Raw genomic sequence first — 23,043 nt, 5'->3', positions numbered from 1 at the left:
GTTCTGCCACAGACATACTGTATCCCAATGCAGAGGAGGAGGAGAGGAGTGCATTGTAAGGGAGGAATTGATGGACCACAAATTCCAGAAGCTATTCCCCAGGACTGGGAAGCAAGGCAGTCATACCTTACAGCAAAGTTGTGACAGTTGGGGAGTAGTTTTCAAATTTAAGATAGGAAGAGGGTTCTGCTTTCTCCTGGGATCCTACCTAAGTGCACAGCCAAGTTGCTGAACCTGCACAAAAGGATTTAGTCCAAGCAAAAGGTTCAAATATGCCTGCTTGGGGTCATGGCTTACTCAAAGGCCTCTCTTTACATAGTCAGTGATGTACAGTAAGTGCCATAAGGCTACTCTGTTATAGCCTGATCTAAAGCTTATTGAAGACAATGGAATTACAACAGGGTCAGAGCAGAGATTCAGGGCATAATTATACCATAAGAGTAGCAAGTTGGTTTCCTCCAAACTTCGAACCCTTGGGCTCTTGAAACTTCAGTAGGGCACTATTCACCAAACAGGCAACCACTTTATACTGTATTAAGAGATTTTTTATTTTGCTTAAAGTGTGTTTAAAGAAAACAACTCTAAAGTGGACATTTGTTGACATGTTAATTTTCAGCACAGAATGTAGGGATTAAACTTCTTTTAATTGGCATGAGGCAGCTAACTCCCTCCCCACCATACTAGTAAATGATGTGCAAAACAGAAATTAGTACTTCACTGAACCATTCTCATGGAGCTAGCAATATTCCAAATCACAAATTCCGTGGGTGTTGATAATATACAAATGAATCCCTTCTTCATGACATTAGTTACCTAAGTATTTGGGTATCATCTATTTGTAGTACCAGAGATCTGACCCAGAATGGCAGAATTGCAACAGAGTTGCAGGCTGGTCTCCTCTGGTGATCAAAGAACATTCATTCAACATAATTCAGCATGAAGAATTTTGCAAAAAAAAAAAAAATTATAATCACATGTGACAGAAACAATACAAGTGTGCCCACAATAATTATTAGTAAAAGGAGAGTTGCTTAAGTATGTGCATGCCTGTAAAAATGATACTTAAAATGTATGCCAAATGATTTTTCTTGTATTAATAATTCAAAGCTCATGGAATGTGACGCTTGACAAGTATGGAGGTTGATGTTCTTCTTTTTCCCCAAAGAGGTACAAGCAGTGACAGGTAGAGTTCATGTTTTCCTGCCTGTATGCCTCTAGCCCTGTTCTGGATGGACTATCTTTCTGAGAGAAGTTATTGAGACTGCCAGCATGGCTGCCAATTAATGCTAAAAGTCATATGGAACTTATCCACTAGGAATCAATTTTCAGGTAGGGCCCTGAACAGTTGCCAATTGAATAAACTTTGTTGCTGCCAGCTTGAGCTAGATGGAAACTACTGATTTAGAAGTGCAAGGCTCTATATGACTTTACCATGCTCCTGGGCAATCCACTCCTCTTCCTATGCAGGATAAAAAGTAACATAATTATAGTCAATCTATGCTCTCATAATTCTATTGCTTTGGGTTTCTGTATGTGGCTCTGGGGAAGTGCATACATGTGACTCTAGCTCCTTTTGCTCTGCTTGATCTCATGCAGAATGTTGGTCATAAGAGCACTCCCCCATTCCACCCAAGTCAGGCAAAGCTGAAGAAATCAGTTCTAAGTCATGTCCTTTCCAGCAACAAGCAAGAAAGCAAGCAAGCAAGCAAGGTAATTATGATACAACATACTAGTATTGCTTTTCAATGCCTTCACTGAATCAGTACATGATTATATTGAGTCATGATGATGCAAACATTGCAATACAATGTCAGACTGTTGTGTATCATTAGCCATCAACCTGTGTTGCCTGACTCCTTTCTCCCTCCCCCTCTATAAAAGGCTACACCCAATGCTTAATTTGTGCAGGGATGAGTCTCTAGGCTTAGGAATTCACTGCTCCAGTACCTCTGGGCTTTGAGTATCAGTTATGAAAATAAAATAATTGCTTGAGCCCCAGAACCTCTTTAATTACAAATTAAACCCTGGCTATACATCAAACTGGGGACATTCTAGCAAGTCTGCATGATTGTGTTTATAGCACATGGCATTCTGAATAGTAATAGGTAAGTAAAACATCTGTCATTTTGAACCCTGGTGTTGCTACAAATGGATCAGCTTTCTCATAGGTTCCCCTCTTTTTCAGGAACAGGACGTAGATTAGAAATAATGTTGAGGTTCTCTCCACTGATTTTAATCTTGTATAGTCACCCACACCTATGGAAAGTGGATCTAAAGACTAGCAAATCAGAATTCTCCTCTCATACCAATTGTACCTGAGCACATGTAGGTGCGAGTCAGTGTGTTTCAAGTTCTCTTAAACCAGTATGTGCCAAGCCCTCTGACCAACTTTGAACAGTTGTCAATCTAGTCTTAAAAGAAAAGAGTGAAAGCAATTGGAAGGTTAAAACTACCAGTTTAAAATGAAAAAAAAAATTCACCCAACCTAAAACAAAAACCAATTAGTTGGTAAATTCTTAAATAACTCCCTTTATCATCCTCAGGCAGTAGAATCAACTGCCTGACTTCAAGACTTGGACTGTTGGAATTGATATTTTACTGGATCAGCCCACTAGTCTATCATTGGCAATGGCAATTTACTGGTGCTTCATAGGGAGGTGAACGCCTGTCATTAATGTTATATGCCTAAAACCAAATAATATGGGATACATAATTATTGTTCCCAATCCTTGCAGATTATCAGTTTATAACCTCAAACATGAAAAATTATAGTACTCTTGATCATCTGCAATGCTCCAAGTGTTATTAGTGAACATAACATTGTTCAATACTTTTAAGAATCCTCTTATGCTTTTTCTTAATGTCTTGAGGCAACAAGGAGATAAGAACAGCCATATTGAGTCAGACCAAAGATCCATCTAGCCCAGGATCCTGTCCTCCGACAGTGGCCAATGCCGAGTGTCCCCAAGGATTGATGTGAACAGGTAATCATCAAGTAATCCATCTCCTGTTGCCCATTCCCAGCTTCTGGCAAACAGAGGCTAGGGATACCATCCCTGCCCATCCTGGCTAATAGCCATTGATGGACTTATCCTACATGAACTTATCTAGCTCTTTTTTTGAACCCTGTTATAGTCTTGATGAAGCATAGTTTGACTAAATGTTGCATAAAGGAGGGTTTCTGGCAGAGGTCTGCTGAATTGCAGCAGTTAATATAGGAGACTGAGAGAAAGAATTTTAGCAAATGACTTTTAGCTTAGTTAAAATTGGGTTTTGGTTTCAAGTTATTTTTACTGAAAAAAAGATCCGACATAGTGATCATCTGGCATATGTCTTCTCCACCTGTTTTTTCCCCTTCACACACACTAGACAAAGTGAGGGAGTGGCTCATACTCCAGCAAATAGATCAGTCAACCAGAGATATGAACAACCCTCCCTCAGCTGAAATCCAAACAAACATCTCAAGGAAAAGGGAGCTGGAAGACCCTAATATGTCTTTGGTGACATAATTGCATGGAAGAGACTCCAAAAGTAACATATTGTCTGCACTGCTGCTGGTAGATAACAGATCAGATAAACACCAAGCAAAGAAGGAAGAGCAGGACAATACAAACAAGTTCTATGCCTGGACACAATGATAGTGATCACTCATTAGAGCCCTGCCCACAAGCTCACATAAAGATGCTACAAGTAGTGCTAGACTATACTGAAACTGAAGTTCTGCGACAGTAAGGCATCCCTACAGAGAAGCCTGTGTGTCAAGTGGGGTCTGAATTATTCTAAATGAGGCCAGTAGGTGCTCTCATCTCACCAATGAAGTGTGCAGTACAGTAATTATGAAACTGTGTCTCATACAGAGATTTCAGTCTGCAATTTACATGATGCCTATCAGGATCTTTAGAAAGAAAACATTGCATGCTGGGACATGTGGTCTCTTTACATGTTACAGAGGAGGGGGGCTGTAAACTGGTTCTGTTTTACAGAAGGTAGGTGCAGAAATCACCCCTATGTACAGTGAATATGTAAAATTTGGGGCACTTCCTTATGAATTCAATTATTATTTCCAGCAAGATTTTTTTCAAAAAAATGCTTCTTGTAAATCATTTTGCTGGGTCAGGCCATATGCTAGGTGTCCCATTCCTACTGAAAATCAATGGAAATGGGATGTCTAATTCCCTTGTGGCCCTTTGAAAGTCCCAGTATTAGTGGGCAGAAGTCATACCCAGAAAAGTATTTGAAAGATTTGGTTATAGGCTCTGATTTAAGTGCAAGGAATCTATTTAGTCACTGCAAATAATTCCCATTTGTCAAGCCATGGAAATGAGCAAATCATCTTACCCGTGTCAAACCCGAAGCTTGGCACAATGTCCACTGTTCCATGAAAGGCTCCAGCCCATGCTGAGGTAGCACTGGCGACAGTAGTAGGGTCTGTCTTTGTCATATCACACTGTGGAGCAGGAATCCTGGCTGCACGTACTGAAGGCATCAATAGGGATCCATACCGGGGGTCAAGGTGAGAGCTGGGGTGGTGATGATGCACATGTGGATGGGGGTGATGGTGATGCATGTACACATCATGCATGTGCGCATATGAAGGGCTAACCTGAGATGCTAACGGATAATGCCAGGATTCTGATGCGGTAGAGGGAGGAGGTGGGGCAGTCTGATGAAGGCTGTGTCCTGGCCAGCTGCTAGGATCTGCTGTCGGGAAGGTGCCTGGTGCAGTGACTGGGAAGTCAGGGTGGACTCCACTCAAGCATGGCGGAGGTGGAGGTTGATAAGAGCTGGTCCAAAATGAAGCTGGAAAACTGCTCCGTTGACTTGAAATTGTTGAGCTCTCTGGAAAAAAAATATAAATGCTGAAAATAACTCATAGATTAGAACTACCAGTTACAAACAAAAGTAGTGCAGGTGAAGTAGCTTGCCACCAGTTTGAGCTGCACAGGAATGGGTCAGGACCTGTAGAGTAGTCCACATGATGTTCCTTGAATACTTTTTCTGACCTATCCTTCTTTATGATCATCACAAGCCATGGAATCTCAACCAATGATTCTTGCGTCAAGCTTCTTATTTCTGGCTAACTAGAGCAAATCATTCAGAAGGAAGCCAGCCCTCATTTAGAGACTTCATGTGACCAAGTGAGACTCCATCACTACTGCTATATAATAAACTTTTACCAAGGTCAATGGAGGAGATATCTGAAGTAGGGATGTTAAATATCAGTTAATTGAATAGTCGATTAACCTCATGAATTCTTATGGGATAGTTGACTATTCTATGGTCCCCGGCAGTGGGGCTGGCAGCCAGTGCGCTCTGGTCCCACTCCCAAGGAGCCCCTTGACACCCCACGCTGCTGCGTCTCTATCAGAGGCAGCAGTGTGAGGTGCCAGGCGGGAGCTAGTCCATGAAGGGAACCAGTTTAAAAATTAGCTCCCCTACCAGGTTGGCTGCCATCCTGCGCTGCTGCCTCTGATACAGATGGACCCTGCACGAGCCAGAAGTGAGCCGGGCTGCCTGTCTGTCTAGCTCCAAATACACTAAGTTTGGGGCTGCAGCAGGGGTAGGTCCTAGACCCATCACAAGACAAGACTGAGCCGGGCTGCTGGCCAGCCTGCTAAAAAATGGACTGGCAAGGGGTGGGGTGGGGGGGAGGGAAAATGTGTGTAGTCTATAGCATTAATCTATACGCTTTTGCTTATCAGTTAATCGACTATACTATTATATCCCTAGTCTAAAGTAGACATTTGCTACTAGTTCTGTGTATGGAAAATTGCAGGCTAACAGATCTTGTTAAATTGTTTACCTGATTTGTTGGGGTAGATTATGCATAAATCATCTTATGTTACTTCCTTATACAATTGTTGTTACCTTACAATTTTACTAAAAAACAAGATATGTCCCTCAAAAAGCTGCATGCAAAATAAATCCATGTTCATGTTTTGAATCCTCCCTCTGTAAAGTTACCAACAAGAACTTTAATTTGTTACACACCTTTGAGTGAACTCCAGGTATAAACAAATTTTAAGAGGACAAGCCATTTAATTGGAAATCTATTCAAAAGTCTGAAATACATTCACAATTGGGGTTCAATTTACACTTAAGGAGAATTTCAATACCATTGTATCACATTTAAAAATTCCCTCTTTCTAAGGAGTGGTTAGTGTTCTTGATGCAGTCACTAACAGGTCTAATCTAATAGCTTTCTAGTAGAAAATTCATGTTGTTAAGTATTATTTAAAAGAACAGATCCAGTTTGAACTCGGGGATTTTTTTGGTCAAAGACTGAAACAGATCAAAATATAGGAGTCCATCCTATTACGAAGGAACATATTCATAAAAATACTCCATGGAGGAAAAGATACTGGTGAAGTTTTACTTTTCAACAGTCAAGGAATCTTCTTTGCTCCACATAAATTTTCTAACAATACTAATATTAAATTGAAAATGCTCCATTTTTTACAGGAATCTCCAAATAGACTTAGGTGAAGGCTTTTTGAAGAATGAATAGCTGCTTCAAAAACCATTAAACTGAATGAATAACTGCTTACTCTAAACAAAATCAATATTAAAAATAAAAACTGTAAAATTACTTTGTCTGTCTGTCCCATAAAGACATAGATATGGGTTGATTCATGATCCATTAGAATACTTCTGTTGACTTCAGTGGTTTTGAACTTAGCCGGTATTAATAATGTTTGCTTCTTGTGTATGAAATAACTTCTGTCATTGGTAATTTACTTTGGCAAACATTATATGTACCAAAGCAAAAGTTACCTTCATTCCAAACTACTTTGAATGTTACCGGGCTATTTAGTAAAATATTTTTTAATGTAATCTTCTTCTAAACCACTTGATATTAGAAAAACATCAAGTGCTTCTGAAATATGACTGATGTAATAAGCCCTACAACACCACTGTTTCATAGGTATTGTCTCCATTTTACAAATGGGCACCCTGAGGTACAAAATTTAAATAATTTGCCTGGAGAGTTTGCAACTGAGCTGGGAACATTTGCCCCACCAGTATATTCTCCCTTGTGACCCACTTGACTCACTTCCAATCCTTCATTCTCATTACTAGATAATACATTCTTATTTTATTCAGTTTATTGCCAGTATTTTGTGGAATACATCCCTGGGTTTGGGTGTGTATTGAAAATACTGTAGTTTTCATTAGTGCTGTTAGAATCCAAATCTGAACCACCCCATAAAAAACAAATAGAACAAACAAACCATACATACACACAACCAAGCAAATATATTTCTGTTTAACTGCTAGGCATCCCTTGCATAATTCAGATTACTAACAATGGCATAAAGACCTTCAACCATTACATTACCAATCTGGCTGAAAACATGATAGGAGAAAAAGTGTTAATATAACTGATTTACAACAGGGACAGGGTAGATCAAATGTTTGATTGTGCAATCCAGTTCCCTTTGAATAAGAACACCACGGCTTTTCTTGACAGCCTCTGTTAAAGGCCCAGGAACTGAACGGTGCAGGGAGGTCTCTTGTGGACAAGATGGTCTCTACCACTCAGGGTAGAAACCTGACAGTGAGAAGTTTGCACTCTTTCTGCCTGAGCTCTCACTGTTAAGTGGATAAATAGTAGGACTATCAAGCCAGCATTTTTATGAGCACTATGTAAGCAAATGACACTACCAACAAAAATGTCTATTATACATTCTATGAGCCTTTCAATTGAGCCACAGCCCAAAATAGCACACACGGGAATGTCAGTTTCCATTGTAGTTTAAAGTTGTTCTTTCCCCTAACTTTTGAGAATGAGTGAGCACAACCTAATTTTACAGACACTACAGTGTCAGATACCTATGAAAGAATCTACATCCTAGACAATCATTTGGCCAAGAGAGATGTCAATGTGACCATCTTGTTGTTAACCTGACACTGTCCCTATGGGAAAAAAACAACAAAATTACCACTCAGTTTACATTGGCCTCCGTTAAAAAAAAAAAAAAAAACCCACAAACCATTTGCCAACAGATAAACCACAGTTACCACAATAATTTCCTTTTCTATACTTGAAGCGGGAGGTAACAAGAGGAGTACAATATTTGAGATACCAGAGTGGTAAACTAATGGAAATTGTTAACTTTTTAATGATAGTCATCATGCAACGCATTGCACTGAAAACATTACTCTTCAGTTACTGCTAAACAAGAGAAATTTTCAGTTTTGAAGAATAATAAGAAAAAATACCACTAATCCTAAAAACTTCTTCCAATGTAGTCCATGTCCAAAATTTCAGGGATTTTGAAGAACCTATGTTATCCAGGTTTCTGAAGGACAAAAATGTTTGACACTAGTGCTAAATTAATTACAGTTCAAACTAATAATTTTTTAAAATAAATTCTTATACCAGGGCTGCAGCTTCAGGGAGGATGTTTAGTATTTTGCATCAATAAGAAAAAGCTTGAATACCTGCCTGAAGTGCAAAACTCAATTCAAGCTTAACAACTAGCACCTCACTCCCATCTTGAAAGTGAATTACTTAATCCAATTGTTATAACTCATTCAGGATTCAGGAGAAGTAATGCAGGAGGAATCATGTACAATACACTCTACCCACTCCCAAATTCTTCTCTGTATCTTTGCACCAGGCAATTTTTAAATGCACTGCTTATTCCATTTGTTGACCTTTTAAGAGGTTTGTTGACTAAGAAATCAAATGAAACTCCAAACAACCCTTGATTATTATTATTAATGTATCCAGCCTAACAAAGCATCAACTTCCTCCACACAAACGAATATACATTAGCAGAACTAGAGCACATTAACTTTAATGAATGAAATGGTAGACTGAAATATCAGTGTGACAATATTTTTCCTTCTTTCAAACTAACACTCTAAGGCTATGTCTACACTGGCAGCTTCTTACGCAAAAACTTACCTGCTGTCTACACTGCACGTGCGTTCTTGTGCAAACAAATTTACAGTATAGCGTTGTAAAACAGGGCTTCTTCCGGAAGAGTTATTCCTCTCCCCACGAGGAATAAGCCCTCTTGCACAAGAGCTCTTCCACAAGAGGGCAGTGTAGACAGGCAACATGAATTTCTTGTGCAAGAAGCTCCTATGGTTAAAATGGCCATCAGAGCTTTCTTGCGCTAGACAGCGTCCACACTGCCATGCATGCTCTTGCACAAAAGCAAATCTCTTGCGCAAAAGCACATGCCAGTGTAGACATGCTCCTGTGGAAGACGATTTGCACAGGAACTCTTCCACAAAACAGTTCTTGCGCAAGAAGCTGCCAGCATAGACGTAGCCTAAGGGTCTGTCTACATAGCAAAGTTATTTCAGGATACCAGAGGTATCCCAAAATAGCTACCCCACATCTTTTGAACATGTCCACTATTTCAAAATATAGAGGATGTGCTATTTCGCCATCCCTGTAAACCTCATTCTACTTGAATGAGGCTTGAAATAGCGCATTATTTTGGAATTTGGCACTGCGTAGACAGCACCAAATGACGAAATAAGTTATTTCGAAAGAGACTTGAAATAAGCTACACAATTTGCACAAATTGCATAGCTTGTTTAGAGTTTCAGGAGCTGTGTAGATGCACCTTAAGACATTAGTTTGGGCATGACAAAAATCCATTTCATTCTAATTTACCTTGAAAAACAAATATGCTACTTATTTCTCTGACTGTAAACTACAGAATTAAAAATACTCTTTTCAGCATTCCACTAGGGCACCTTTACATTAGGTAAACTGGTGCAAAGGGATCAGAAAGGATGCTTACACTTCTGTCCCTCCCCCTTTCATGGAATACTTTCAGAGCAGAAGAATCTTTGCCAGAGACAGATTGTGTAGGGTATTCAAGGTCAAGAGTCAGTAATGAACAAGGTATTTTCATGCTAGGTTATTCCTTCCCATCTTTGATTCTTGCTGCCTGCCTATCATTTCCGTCTATTCACCCATCATGAAATTCCTTGTTACTTCTACATATTCTGGAGGGAAAGCATATTTCTGCCAAGACTAAATCAGCAAGATTCCAGACATAAAACAGCCTATGTGGTAATGAAACAGATTGACTGAACTAGCTAGACATCAGATAGCAAAACTAGTGCTTTTCTTACCTCTACACAGAGAACTCAGCCCTGCCTTGCTTTTTGAAAGGGCAATTTCTGGGTTGAAGCTGCTGGCTTGGCTCAAAGCTCTTGAGAAGTGTTCATCCACTACTGACCCAATGTCTCCCTGGAAGTAAGTGAAAAGGACACAGCGAGAGTTAAGGTATTCCATCTCAGCGGGCTGGTCTTTCTCATCCTCCTCCTGTTTGCTGGGAAGTGTCACCTCCAGGGATTCTTGCATCTTGTTGTAAACAGCTAACTTCTTCTGGGATTAAAAACAAAACAAAACAAGATGTATCACTAGTGGCAGTTCATAGAAGTGCAACACCCAGTTTCCTTAAGGGACATTACATATCTTTAATGTATACATTGCATAATGTCTTAACAGTAAAGCTGGTAAAAAAAATAGTAACATTTTAATGAACATGTTCATAAAAATAGTGCAAGATGACTAGATGGGGAAACTAAAGTAATCCAAACAAACAAAAGGCCCCATGGATAGGATTCCATATTATGTTGAGGTTGGACTTAATACACCAGAAGACACGGATCCATAAATTAATGGACCAATATTGGTGTGACAGAGGTCAGTTCTAATTGGACAAAATAATGAGGGGATTAATTATGCCACCCACTTTTTCCCTTTCTGGGGTTCAGGAGAGACGTTGGAAACAAATCCCTTCATCCCAGTACATCTCATCCCAGTTCACCTTGACTCAACTCAGCTTCCCAGCGTCTCATCCAAAATCAACTCAACTAACCTTCCTGCACCATATGGCAGAGGAATTAGAACAGGTGGAAGGATTAGGCCTTGCTCTTGTTCAGGGAACCTTGTTTTTTGCCTCTGAGTCCTGAAAGTCATCGTATCATCATGATATCTGGTCCTCAATCCATCACTGAGGATACTGAATTGTCAGCACTACCGAGGTACACAAGATCCTGTTCTCTCTCCCTTGCCTATTGTATTACTTTCTGTCCTGCTGTGGTCTCATGCCATACCCACTTTATCCTATTAATCTACACTGCATATAATACCACTCTGAGACCGCTCTACCCTGACTTGTTTGAGGAGAAAGGACCCAACCAGATAGCCTGAGTCCAAGCAACAGGTGTCCCAGCCAACCTGAATGACTAAAGCATCCATTCCTAACAGACTATCGTCTCAAGGTTCCAGAAATATCAACGAAACCTATATTTCCTCCATCTGTCTCTCTTCTACCTTGTGTCTGTCTAACTGTTAAAAGCATCACACATCAGGACTGAGAATAAAATTTACCTTTCCCTTTCATCAAAGAAATGTGTTAATGAAAATGAGAGATACTTATATTTTGCCTTCAAAACCAGAGAGACTTGAATAGGTTTTGATTGTTTCATGTAGATCACTCAAATTCAGTTTCAGTATAAATATTTGTTTTACTATTTTGTGGTGGGTTGTTTGATCAATAAACTCTCATGTTTAAAATCAATTCTTCTGGGTGTTTGCCAAGAAACCAAGCAAACCAGGACCTCGGGATGAGAGGTGCGGGGGGGAAGAGAACCCTGAACCTACCACTGTTTTAATGTTAGACAGTGAAAGGGTTTATAACTCTTCAGGCCCATGACATTAATTCACAGACCACCTATAGAATGAGTACTACTACACGAGTTAAAGTGTCAGAATCTAACCCCTCCCCCTTTTAGAAATTTCATAGCAAAGAGTGATACCACTGATAGTAGAGAAAACCTGTTTTCCACACCATTTGAGCTTCTATTGCATTTTTCCTTTTACATAACAATTTGTTTAAAATAAAAGATAGGGATAGTGACAATAGTCAAGTCAAAAATCATTAAACATAACTTGAGGGGGGGAAACTTTAACAAGCCCCAAACAATAAATACAGAAACTTTAACAAAAAAATAGTCAAAAGCTTATGAACAACTATTCCCAACTCTTTGCTCCCTCAGATGAAACCAAAATGTCAGAATAAATATGTGTGAAGATCCATTTTGCATGGAACATATTTTTCAGATGTTCCACTTTACAGTAGTTTTCACAGAAAGCAAGCCTTCCACAATCAATACGCTGTAGCAGCAAAAAAACAACTCTAAACAAAGACAAGATTCAGCAACACTGACATGATTAAAGTGCACATGCATCTGTTCTTAGCAGCTTCTTTTTTAAAGTAGAGCTTGACTATTATAATTTAGTTGGCAACATTTTAGCACCATTAATATCTTCTCAAGGTTATGGCTCTTACCTTTTCCTACACATTTGATTCCTAGATAGTTTATGAACTTCCTTCTACATCATAAATCTAACATCATAAGTCATGCTAGATTTATTTAATATTTTATATATACAGAAGCTCCATCTGGCAAACTACAACAGCAATTATAGTTGTGATATTTTTAAAAGGACAGCATTAAATTACTGTGAAATAATGTAGAAACACAAACAATTGCTAGAAAACATATCTTATGTAAATCAATTCACTACAATCTTCATAACCCAAATACTGCAAATGGAACTAACAAATCTATAAACTTGAAGTCCACAATCCTATAAGAGAGCCAACATACAGCAGAATCCAGTCTTGGATTGTATCATTAAGGTTATGGTTTAATTGACTGAACACTGCATCAATGAAGTAATCAATCAAATTCTGATGGTGTTACACTAAATGATTGTTGGAAATTCAGTTCAAATTAATAGAGGACAAATCTAAGAGATTGCTTATTGGAATTTTGTTCGTTTAGACATAGAGGAACGCATTTTATACCAAACCCTGTCCACATACACACACAAACTGGAGGAGAAAAGACAAATGAAATGTGCAGAGGAAAATAGCACAACTCGGAATGATTTCATTTTAAAAGCTTTACTTTAAAAATTATAAACACAGCTACCTGTGTATGACATAATATCAGACAATTTTTTAAATGGTGGAGTTTGTGCAATAGATGTCATTAATATTTTAAAAAATATTAAACAAGAAATTTCATAAAATGTTTTCCTACTCGGGCAAGATTTTCAAGGAAGTTAATATTTTTGTGTAAGCAAGCACTGAATGATCAGGCCTTATTACCTTTTATGGGGTTATAGAATTTACAATATAATATACATATCTTCTACTTCATACTTGTGAGAACGACATACCATTACACATGCTCTAGAAGTGCAGATTAATCTAATTTCTCATTATAAACCAGGCTAGAAGTTTAGGAATTTTTATTTTGTGTCTGTTTTAAACCAACAGAGAAAGATTTATAGATGTCTAACAGATATTTATAAAATAGGGCTGATATCAACCCCAGACCAGGAGTAATGAATAAGCCTAATCCAGACTACGAGACACTTTTGAGTGGACCCTGAAATATTTTATCAATATTTTTTTTATTTTCACAAGAGTCTGGACCTTGACAAAAAAAATGACTATCCCTGCCCCAGACCTTAATAAAGTGACTATAGAGCACAGTAGAAGGTGATATATATTGTGGATATATCACGGTTATTTACACTGCAAATGTGCGAATGCCTATGGATACACGCAATTATGTAGACACACAGTTTAATATAGCCCCTGGATTGACTTAGTTTTCAGGAAGGAAGTCTTTCAGTGTTCCTATAAAGAGACTGGAGTTCAGGAAATTAAAATTTATCTCCAGAGCTGCTTCTCTGTGCAGGAATGTTCAACTTTCCACAGTCTAAGAATCTGATTCATTTTCCATTTCAAATCCCCGCCCCCCCCCCCCCATCGCTCTCCAACCCCCTCCAGTCCACAAGAGGAATGATCATAAGTTATTCTAAGCAGTTGTTTCATTCGTTTTCGAAAACACAGAATCTTTAGTGTTTCTCTATCTTTTTAAGTCAGCAGTGCTGATTATTTGACAAGTATAAGCTTTTGAGCACAGATTAACATACAATCATTGACAGTCTCAATTGATGGGTCTTGCAAAGTTAAGAGTAGGAGTTCTATGTTAATATAAAATGTTAAGAATTCATTAATTATTCTATTTACCTTTATGAAAAGACTATTGAACAAGTTGGAGTTTTTTTAAAAAATCATATGCTTATGTTATACCACACATGAAAAGCTTTCAGACAATCATAATGCCAGTTATGATCAATCTTTTCTTTACTAAATACAGCACTGTATTGAATAAGAAGCTCTAATGAGATCACTTAATGGTGACAAATTATCTTCCTTTTTAGAGGATATTTCCTTAAACAGAAATCAAATTGTACTCTTCTCATTCAAGCTTCTGTACATGGCAGCTAACTGGTGAGCTGCTTTTTTGGAAGTTGGTACTGTAGTGATCTCCTAGTGATCTCATTTGTGAGCATTTATATTTGCACTAGTGCCTCCAGGTAACTTGCGCCCTCTTTCAATAGAGGGATGCAAATGAAGACATTCAAAATTGCAAATGAAGCCGGGATTTAAATATCCTGTGCTTCATTTGCATAATCATGTTATGGCGTTATTTTGAAATAGCACTATTTCGAAATACAAAACGCAGTGTAGATGCGGTTACTTCGGGAGAACACCCTTCTTCCGAAATAACCCTTATTCCTCATTAAATGAGATTTAATAGTTATTTCAGAAGAAGGGTATTCTCCCAAAATAACCACATCTATACCGCGTTTTGTGTTTCGAAATAGTGCCATAATGCAATTATGCAAATGAAGCACAGAATATTTAAATCCTAGCTTCATTTGCAATTTTGAATGTCTTCATTTGCATCCCGCTATCGACTGAGGGCGCAAGTGTAGACATAGCACTGGTGCTCACGGAGGGTATTTCAAACATATGCAAAATTCTTGACCATTGGCTCAATTTGCCTGCCCATATATTTGCCTGTTTTGGTTAAGCTGCTGATACTCACAATCTGCACTAACTCAGTTGCACTTGCACATTTGTCATACCATCTGTTCTGACGTATTTAAGTATAGGCAGATAACACAATAATCATTAGTAAAGTCTAAAACAGGTAGTCTTCTCTTTTAGATGCAATGTCATGCTTTTGACTCTAAGTAATCCCACCCAACATACTTCCAAATTATGCCCAGGTCTCTGATATGCTCATGTAACACTCATAACATCCTTTTCATTTCCTTGACTTCCTATTTGTTTTGGAGATTTATGATCTCTGGAAACTATGTCTCTGTATGGGCCAGAAGGCTGAATTAAAGTTCACTTTAGCACACAAGGAACAAGAGTGGTCAATAAAGAAATTTGGTCTCTGCAGTAACCTGCTATTAAGATTAAGTCATAGACAAGGAATCCAACATGACATTTAAAGTAGTGGGTCAACCCATGTTCATGTGCCCTTGGATCTCTGGACAAATTTAGCCTTACAGAGTAGGCTGAATAAACCAAAAGCCTCCATTATTTTTTACATCTATTCACAAGCAGGCCCTTCCTATGGAGAGGAGGAAATGAGGTTCTTGATTTTTAGATCTTACTATGTTTAGTTTAAAAAAAAAAGTCTATAGCAAATAATTAATAACAAGTGAGCCTTAAATGTTAATGTTCAGGTTGGATGGGCATTCAGAGTTTTGGATAAACACACTATGATCAAGAAAGTAAGCTGAAATAACTAAACTTTCTGTTAGTGTAAATGGAAAATATCTTGTGCAGTAAGACTGATGAAACAGCACATAACCCCCTCAAAAGTAAAAGGCCTATCATTCTAGCAGAAGCCACCAAAAGGAACTGTAGCAAAAAAACGTGGGTGCAACTCTATGGAAAAAAAGGTCTTCTCTACATAAATAAGAAAGCATTTAACAAAACAAGAAAAAAAGATTCTCAAAATATGAAGTTCTAATTATTATAACTGCAAATGAGTGAGCAAGGAGATGATGAACATATGAAGAATAACACTTCATTGCAAATTTAGTGTAATCTTTTTTTACCGGAACCTTTGGATTATCAACAACAATGCAGAAAAAAAGAGAACTGAGAATGAAACAGTTAAAAATACCCTTTGTTAAAAAATATGTTGCAGTAGTGGCCATATACAATAAATTAATAAACTATTCTTGTGGAAGGATGTAGGTATCCGAATTAAGCAATATATACTTAGGGATAATACATTTTCTACAGGGACAATGGGTGGGAAAAATACTGATAGAGGATGCTGCACCTCTGTTTTTGGGCCACTATCTCAAATCTCATTTGAGATGGAGTGAATGGAAGTAGGTATCACCAGACAATACGTTGGTGGCCCATGAGAAATGGAGAGGCTCCAAAACTCTGGTTGGCAATCTCAGTCAAAATGTCAAGACGTGATTAACTACCTTTATCACTATGCTGTGTTGATCAGGAAAGTGGCTGAAGGAGTAAGAAACTACTAATTCAGAGGACTAGAATAACAGGGGCCATATATTACTTATTATATTGAAAAGACTTGGCAAGAAATTCATTCTAGCAACAAAAGCAGGAATATAGCATGCCAGCCCATATACCAATGATGATGGAACTGCATGATACACAATTTGTGGCAGGAGTTGGCCAACTATATAATGTATGCTTGGAGGATGCTTTTAAAGATAAGCCATATGAGTTTGCTCAAAAATTTGATGTTAGTGGAAAGGCTCCCATTGGACTTGCATCAGATCCTGAGGAAGACTTTTGATAAAAACAAGAAGTCATATTTAATATCTTGAATATTGTGGAATCTATAAGCACGGATTCTGGCCACACAATACTAAGATCAATATATCCCTAGAATATCAGTCTCACACATATACAGTGCATTTTCAACTTCTTTTGGTACTTTCGCAAGTGGATAAATGAAAAACTCAATATGCAGGCAGATGCATAATTCAGGGTTATACCTCATTTTCACTTATTCAACCTGATACTTAGCATGTGTATACATGCATATATGTGAATCCCATCCATTTTCTTGGACAGATGCCCTGGATCTAGGTGAAATGAAAAAAAACAACAACCCCATAACCCAAGGATGTTAAGACCCAAACTCCATTGAATGTTAATGGGTGTTGGGTTCTAATCCCCATAAGCAGTTTTAAAAATCCCATGGCACATTAATTTAATATCAAGGGATTTTTTGGCTATATAATTATGAAAGTTCAGAAATTCTACATTGATTTTAAGGCACACAGAAATACAGATATAAAAAAGCAGAGGGATTACCCTTAAAGAACTTAAAAAATAAATCTAAGATTCCATGTTTACATGCAACAAATACATGATATTCCAACATTTTAAATCATGGGATTACTTTAAAAGACGATTCCATTGCGTTTTTATTCCACTTTTTAAAAAAAGTATCTTCAAAATCCCTTAACAGCACAGATGTGATAACAGTTAGTGGTATGCCAAAAGCACACTTGTTAACACACCTATATAGTACCACTAAAAAAAGTGAGGGTTACCTTTCCATATAATTATTATTGGCTAGATCTTCATCTTGTGTAAAACAGATTAGCATCTTTAGCTGAGGAACTGGCTAAGTCTATTAAAAGATGCAACCCTCACAGCAAAAGCAAGCACAGAAGCTTTTGTATGCCACACAGATTTTATTTCTCCCCCAAATCCTTCCAGATGCCTAAACTTCAGCAAAAGGAACATACCACCAACACCCTGTAAGCAATATGAAACTCCAAGGCCAAAAGGAATGCAGTACAGATTAGTCTTTATCAAAAAATTATATTTTTACTCCCAATTGAATAGCAAAGACATCAACAGTTGTGTTGGGTCATTAGAAATGGCAGGTCGAGTTCTTGAAAATGTCAAGGATGCTCTAATATATAATTTTGTTTTTTAAGATGTCCCATTAATGGATTTAAAAATTCTGGCAAAGAAGAAATCTCTTTTAAATAGTTCTCATCTTTAGCAAGCACTTAGAAGAGCATTAAATAATAAACGAAAAAGGAGGAATAAAAATCCAACAATAATTATACATTTAAAAAGCATTAAGGAGTGTTAAGCGGTCAAACTGCTTGATTGGGAGAATATCCCTGGGAATATGATTTTGAAAGAATCTGGGTGTTTTCTGCAGTGTTAATACCATCTGAACAACAATTTACTTCTCTGTGATTGTATAGATGGAAGAGAAGCCTATTATATAATTTTTATGTTTTATTTTTAGGCACTGGATCTTAGGACACAACAAAGTAAATGTATAAGCTGCTCCAAACTTCACAGCTGTTAGAATGTCCAAAATTCCTAGTTTGGTTAGCTATAGAACTGTTCTACTTTCTAGTCCTACTGCTTGAATTTCAACAGTTCATTAGGAACCCTCTTATTCCAATAGAAGTAGTGTAAACTATTTATGGAAAGCTAGTGCAAGTGAGATGAACAGATTCAAAACAAATCATTGATGTAACTATCCTAGAAAGAGCATGTTTTGTATTTGCAGTAACCCATAAATTGTATTGGTTCAACTATGTTCACTCTTCTTGTGTATTTAATACCATCCTTTTTACTGTTAAAGCATTAAAATAACTTGGCACAACAATTCTCTTTATCAATGAAACATGATATTAGAACTAAACTTTCACTGTGGTGTTTCTAGGACATTTTATAGTTAGCGGAACTTCTAATGGATGAGCAAACCACTGATGTTTAAAACCTCTGATTATCTATCTTTACATGCAGAATGCAAAACCATTTTTCTCTCCATCATTTGAAGACAATCACAATCTAAAGAATAAAATAGCAGGAATAGTTACATCAAACTATAGTTTACTTAAAGATAATGACAGTGTAATGTATTTATTTATAAAAGTACTGTGTACATTACACCAAAAAACTCTAAGAAGAATACACCCAAATCAGGCACCACCATTTTCAACCCTAATTTTATACTTTTAGTTCTTCCAGTCAAAAGGAGTATTTTTATTTTCCATGTATATTTTTAGACTTAATAAATACAGAAACCAGAAATAATGTAAAAGCTAAAATTACAAGGCAAGTTAGAGTCTTCCATTTGGTAAGCTCAGACATAGATTTGAAAAATCAATTTGAAAGCATGTAGCAATGGATAAAAACACCAAACTTTCCTATTGACAGTGAACATGATTCATATAATTTCTGCAAAAACTCTCTTTCATACATACGCATGGCAATAAATAAAAAGTAAACAATAACATTCAGTAGGAATTTTAATGTTTTTGCCCATATTTGTGTCTCCCAGGCAAGTTGATATTAGGAGTCACTTCCCATGTACGGAGAAAACAATTTTCATGGATTATAATGATAAAACCTTATGGAATGCAGCAACAACCAAAAAATGTATTCTCAGATGACTACATTAGGGCCAAGTCAATATTAGTCCCACTTCACCCACGCACTGCATAGTCTAAAAATGCTGTCAGCCTGATAAGAATTTCCTGATTCAGATCACCAAGTTCAAGTACAAAATTGCTTTAGCTGATATTTCAAAAGAGCAAGGTTTTGTTCAAAAAGAACTCTTACCTCCTCTAACATTTTATAGACTTTAACAGCTACCCCAGTTGCAAGTAAACAAGATGTTTATTATGAAATAGTCTGTCCTATCCTTATGATATCTTCAGCTATGTATTTGCACTTATGTGCCTGAGTATAGATAATATATGTGATTTTTGGTCACAGTGTAGATTTGATAACTACCAAATGCAAGTAACCATTAACAATAATGCATAAAATACTTTTATTTAAAGCATTAGGCAATAGTGTGTAGGTTATCAACGTGTACCTGGGAAAGAAAAGGGGGAAGAGAGGAGTTGGCTTCCTTCCATCCTTAAAATGAGACATAACTTTCCAGGTTTAAAAACCACCTCACTAACTCCTAAGAAATGTTTCTTTCAAACACACTTGCCCAGTGGTTAATTTGTGTCCGGATTTGCCAGGGCTGCACAGGCACCTCTACACTTGGCACTTCATAGCCTCTATACCTCTATCAGTGTATAAGTGATGAAAGTTAAAACAAAGTCAGAGTCCAGGCAGGACTCATTACAAATTACAAATTAAGCCCTGCACCTTCTCCATAATATGACACGCCAGATATTCTGGAGAGAGCTATACATGTCTCCCTTTAGTTGTCATGCATATTTTACTTTGGTATCTCTTGCTGCCAACTACATTCCTTGGGACTGGTGAAAAGCTGCCAGCTAATTCACTCCGTCCCCCAAAGGCAGGGCAACCTGCTGAGATTCTCTCACCAACCGGACTCGTCCCCTTTCCTTTCCAGATTTCTCCCACGTGCGGCTTTATGGGCACAAGGTCTCACCGACATGCCACGCAAAACCCTGTCCCAAACTCCTTCCCCCACTTCCCCCGCACTCAATCCAAGCCTAAGCCCTGGGATCAGAGGGAAACTCACCACACCAGCCTGCTCCCTGCCGCTTCCTCTCTCCCGGCTGTCATCGCAGGCTGGCAACCTCCCCTCGCTGAACTGACAGCAGAGTGTGGGGAAGCGCCCCCCCAGGCCCGCCCCCGTGTGCTCCGAGCGCCGCATGCTGCGGGGATGGCAGACCCCGCACGCTCAGCTCTCCGCACCCAGCCCAGCTCCCTGTCCGGCCTGGGGCCCCGTGCTGGGGAAAATCCCTCAGTGGAGTGACTTGGGGGGTCGCCCGCACGGGGCTGCCGAGACAGGCTGGGAGCTACGCGGCGCCAAGTCCCCAGCCCCGGCCAGGACCGAAGCGCACGCGGCGCGGGGCGAAGCCAGCCCTTAACACCCGCACCGCTTCGCCTCGCTGCCGCCAGGCAGGTGGGGCAGCCCCAGCAAGAGAGGCGCTGACGCTGCCCCGCGTCCCCTTCCCCCCCCCCCCAGGTCCCCTCAGCGCCTCGGCTCCTGCTCCTCCTGCCGCTGCACCCCCGCCCGCCCGCCCGCCCGCAGCTCAGCCCCGGCTGCTCACCTGCTGCTGGCTCTGCGCGGGAAGGGGGCAGTAGGCTGCTGCCCCCAGCGGGCTTGGCACATACTGAGGCGCCCCACACGCCGCCTGGGAATGGGAATGGGAATGGTGCATCACCACGTCCGAGCAGCTCATGGCAGCGGCCGCGGGGGGCCGGGGAGCCGCCGGCCCGCCCTGCAAGCTACTCCCTGCGCCGCTGCCCTGCGCGGCTCCCTGCCGCTGGGCGCTGGGCTGGGCTCTCCCCGACGGGCAGGCGGCTGGCCACACGCGCGGCTGAGCTGTGCAGGCAGGACTGAGGCGGCGGAGCCCTCATCTTCAGGCGCCCCGGGTCCCGCTCTGACACTTATATAGGAGCCCGGCGGCGGGGCAGCGGCGGAGCTGGGCGCATAGCGGCGGTGGCAGCGCCGCGCCGGGGAGGCGGAGTGGGGTACAGCGCCGCAGCCGCTTATTACCATACACACAATGAGCAGCCCCAGGCTCTGCCAATGGCCAGCGCCCAGAGCAGGAGGGGGAGATGGAACCAAAGTCCCGAAACTCCGCCCCGCTGCCTCCGGATTGGATCCAAGTTTGCTTCGGGGCAGCTGGGCTGGAAGCTGAGTGGACCAGCAAGGGGACGGGTGGTCGGGGAGCGTTACGGTCCTCCCGCCTTCAGCTTGTGGTCCTGTTAGATGTTGGGCACTTTTGCAGCCGCTGGAGCAGCACCAGAGGGTGGCAGTGGCATATGGAGGAGGGCTGGAGCGGACAGAAAGCAGTGCTTCACACGGTGGAGAGAGACGCTAGCCGGGGGGTTGGCTGGGTGCTTTCGGCCTTTCGCATGAGTGTGGCTTCTTACAGGGATATTTTAGTAAAATACTTTTACCGTGACTCACCTCAGAAGTTTGGGCCCGATCCTGGAGTGGACTCATTACCCCCAGTTTCCACTGGCAATTAGTTCAGTTGAGAGCATCCCATCCCCCCCCCCCCTCCATGTAAAGAGAAACCTCATAAATCTCAGGGCCATCAAAAGTTGGTTGCCTAGTAGAAATGAAACAGGCGATCTTTAAATACATGAAGCTAAATTGCACTCGCAGCCTTTAGAACACTTTAATGTAGTGTGAAGCTATAAGGTAGCCAGATCAATTTGTCCCTTAGTGCAGTTTCACTGTAAATAATTTATTTTACAGCTTCTTACCTGACCCTTTGTTCCAATTGCACTTGTTATACTTTGGTGTGACTAGACAGGCAAGTTTTTCCGCAAAAGCAGCTGCTTTTACGGAAAAACATGCCTGCTGTCTACACTGGCCGCTTGAATTTCCTCAAGAACATTGACTTCCTAGGCTGTGTCTAGGCTACATGGCTCCATCAACAGACCTATCTAGATTAGGGTTGTAGGCAAAGGGAAATGAAGCGGAGACTTAAATAATCGCTGCTTCATTTAAATTTAAACCGCTGCCACGCTGAGCCAACAAACAGCTGATCAGCTGTTTGTCGGCTCAGCGCGCTAGTCTGGACGCTCCGCTGTCGACATCAAAGCCCTTTGTCGACCACCCAGTAAACCTAATCCAACGAGGAATAACGGGGTGGTTGACAAAGGGCTTTGATGTTGACAGCGGAGCATCCAGACTAGCGCACTGAGCCGACAAACAGCTGATCAGCTGTTTGTTGGCTCAGCACAGCAGCCATTTAAATTTAAATGAAGGGGCGATTATTTAAATCTCTGCTTCATTTCCCTTTGCCCAATAAACAAATCTACATGGCTCCGTCGACAGAGCCATGTAGTGTAGACATACCCTGGCTGTGTCTAGACTGGCAAGTTTTTTCAGAAATTCATCTGCTTTTCCGGAAAAACTTGCCAGCTGTCTACACTGGCCGCTTGAATTTCCGCAAAAGCACTGACAATCTCATGTAAAATCATCAGTGCTTTTCCAGAAAAACTATGCTGCTCCCGTTTGGGCAAAAGTCTTTTTCCAAAAGACTTTTGCACAAAAGGGCCAGTATAGACAGCATAGTACTGTTTTCCGCAAAAAAGCCCCGATCGTGAAAAAGGTGATCGGGGCTTTTTTGCGGAAAACCGCGTCTAGATTGGCCACGGACGCTTTTCCGCAAAAAGTGCTTTTCCATTAAAA

At 40.1% G+C, this 23,043-nt stretch overlaps 1 protein-coding gene across 4 annotated transcripts in view; it reads right to left on the bottom strand.

Annotated features, from left to right (window-relative positions):
- VGLL3 (vestigial like family member 3) overlaps positions 1-21,421 on the bottom strand; it is a 28,667-nt gene extending 7,246 nt beyond the window's left edge. The window contains exons 1-3 of one of the 4 annotated variants that reach the window (XM_075909593.1): positions 20,942-21,421; positions 10,105-10,360; positions 4,339-4,839 (exon numbers count right to left, since the gene is read on the bottom strand). In XM_075909593.1, coding sequence (XP_075765708.1) covers positions 4,339-4,839; positions 10,105-10,360; positions 20,942-21,073 — 889 coding nt within the window. In that variant the 5' untranslated portion in view covers positions 21,074-21,421. Of the gene's footprint in view, positions 1-4,338; positions 4,840-10,104; positions 10,361-20,406; positions 20,819-20,941 lie in introns of those variants that run through there. The other 3 variants (XM_075909601.1, XM_075909608.1, XM_014570359.2) reach the window with 3 other exon arrangements.
- Between the last annotated feature and the right edge of the window lie 1,622 nt (positions 21,422-23,043).

The sequence above is a fragment of the Pelodiscus sinensis genome, chromosome 1 (genome assembly GCF_049634645.1).
Source record: "Pelodiscus sinensis isolate JC-2024 chromosome 1, ASM4963464v1, whole genome shotgun sequence".
Classification (NCBI taxonomy): domain Eukaryota; kingdom Metazoa; phylum Chordata; order Testudines; family Trionychidae; genus Pelodiscus; species Pelodiscus sinensis.
Note: the sequence above shows the minus strand (reverse complement) of the source record. Positions and strands in the feature narration are given on the sequence as shown.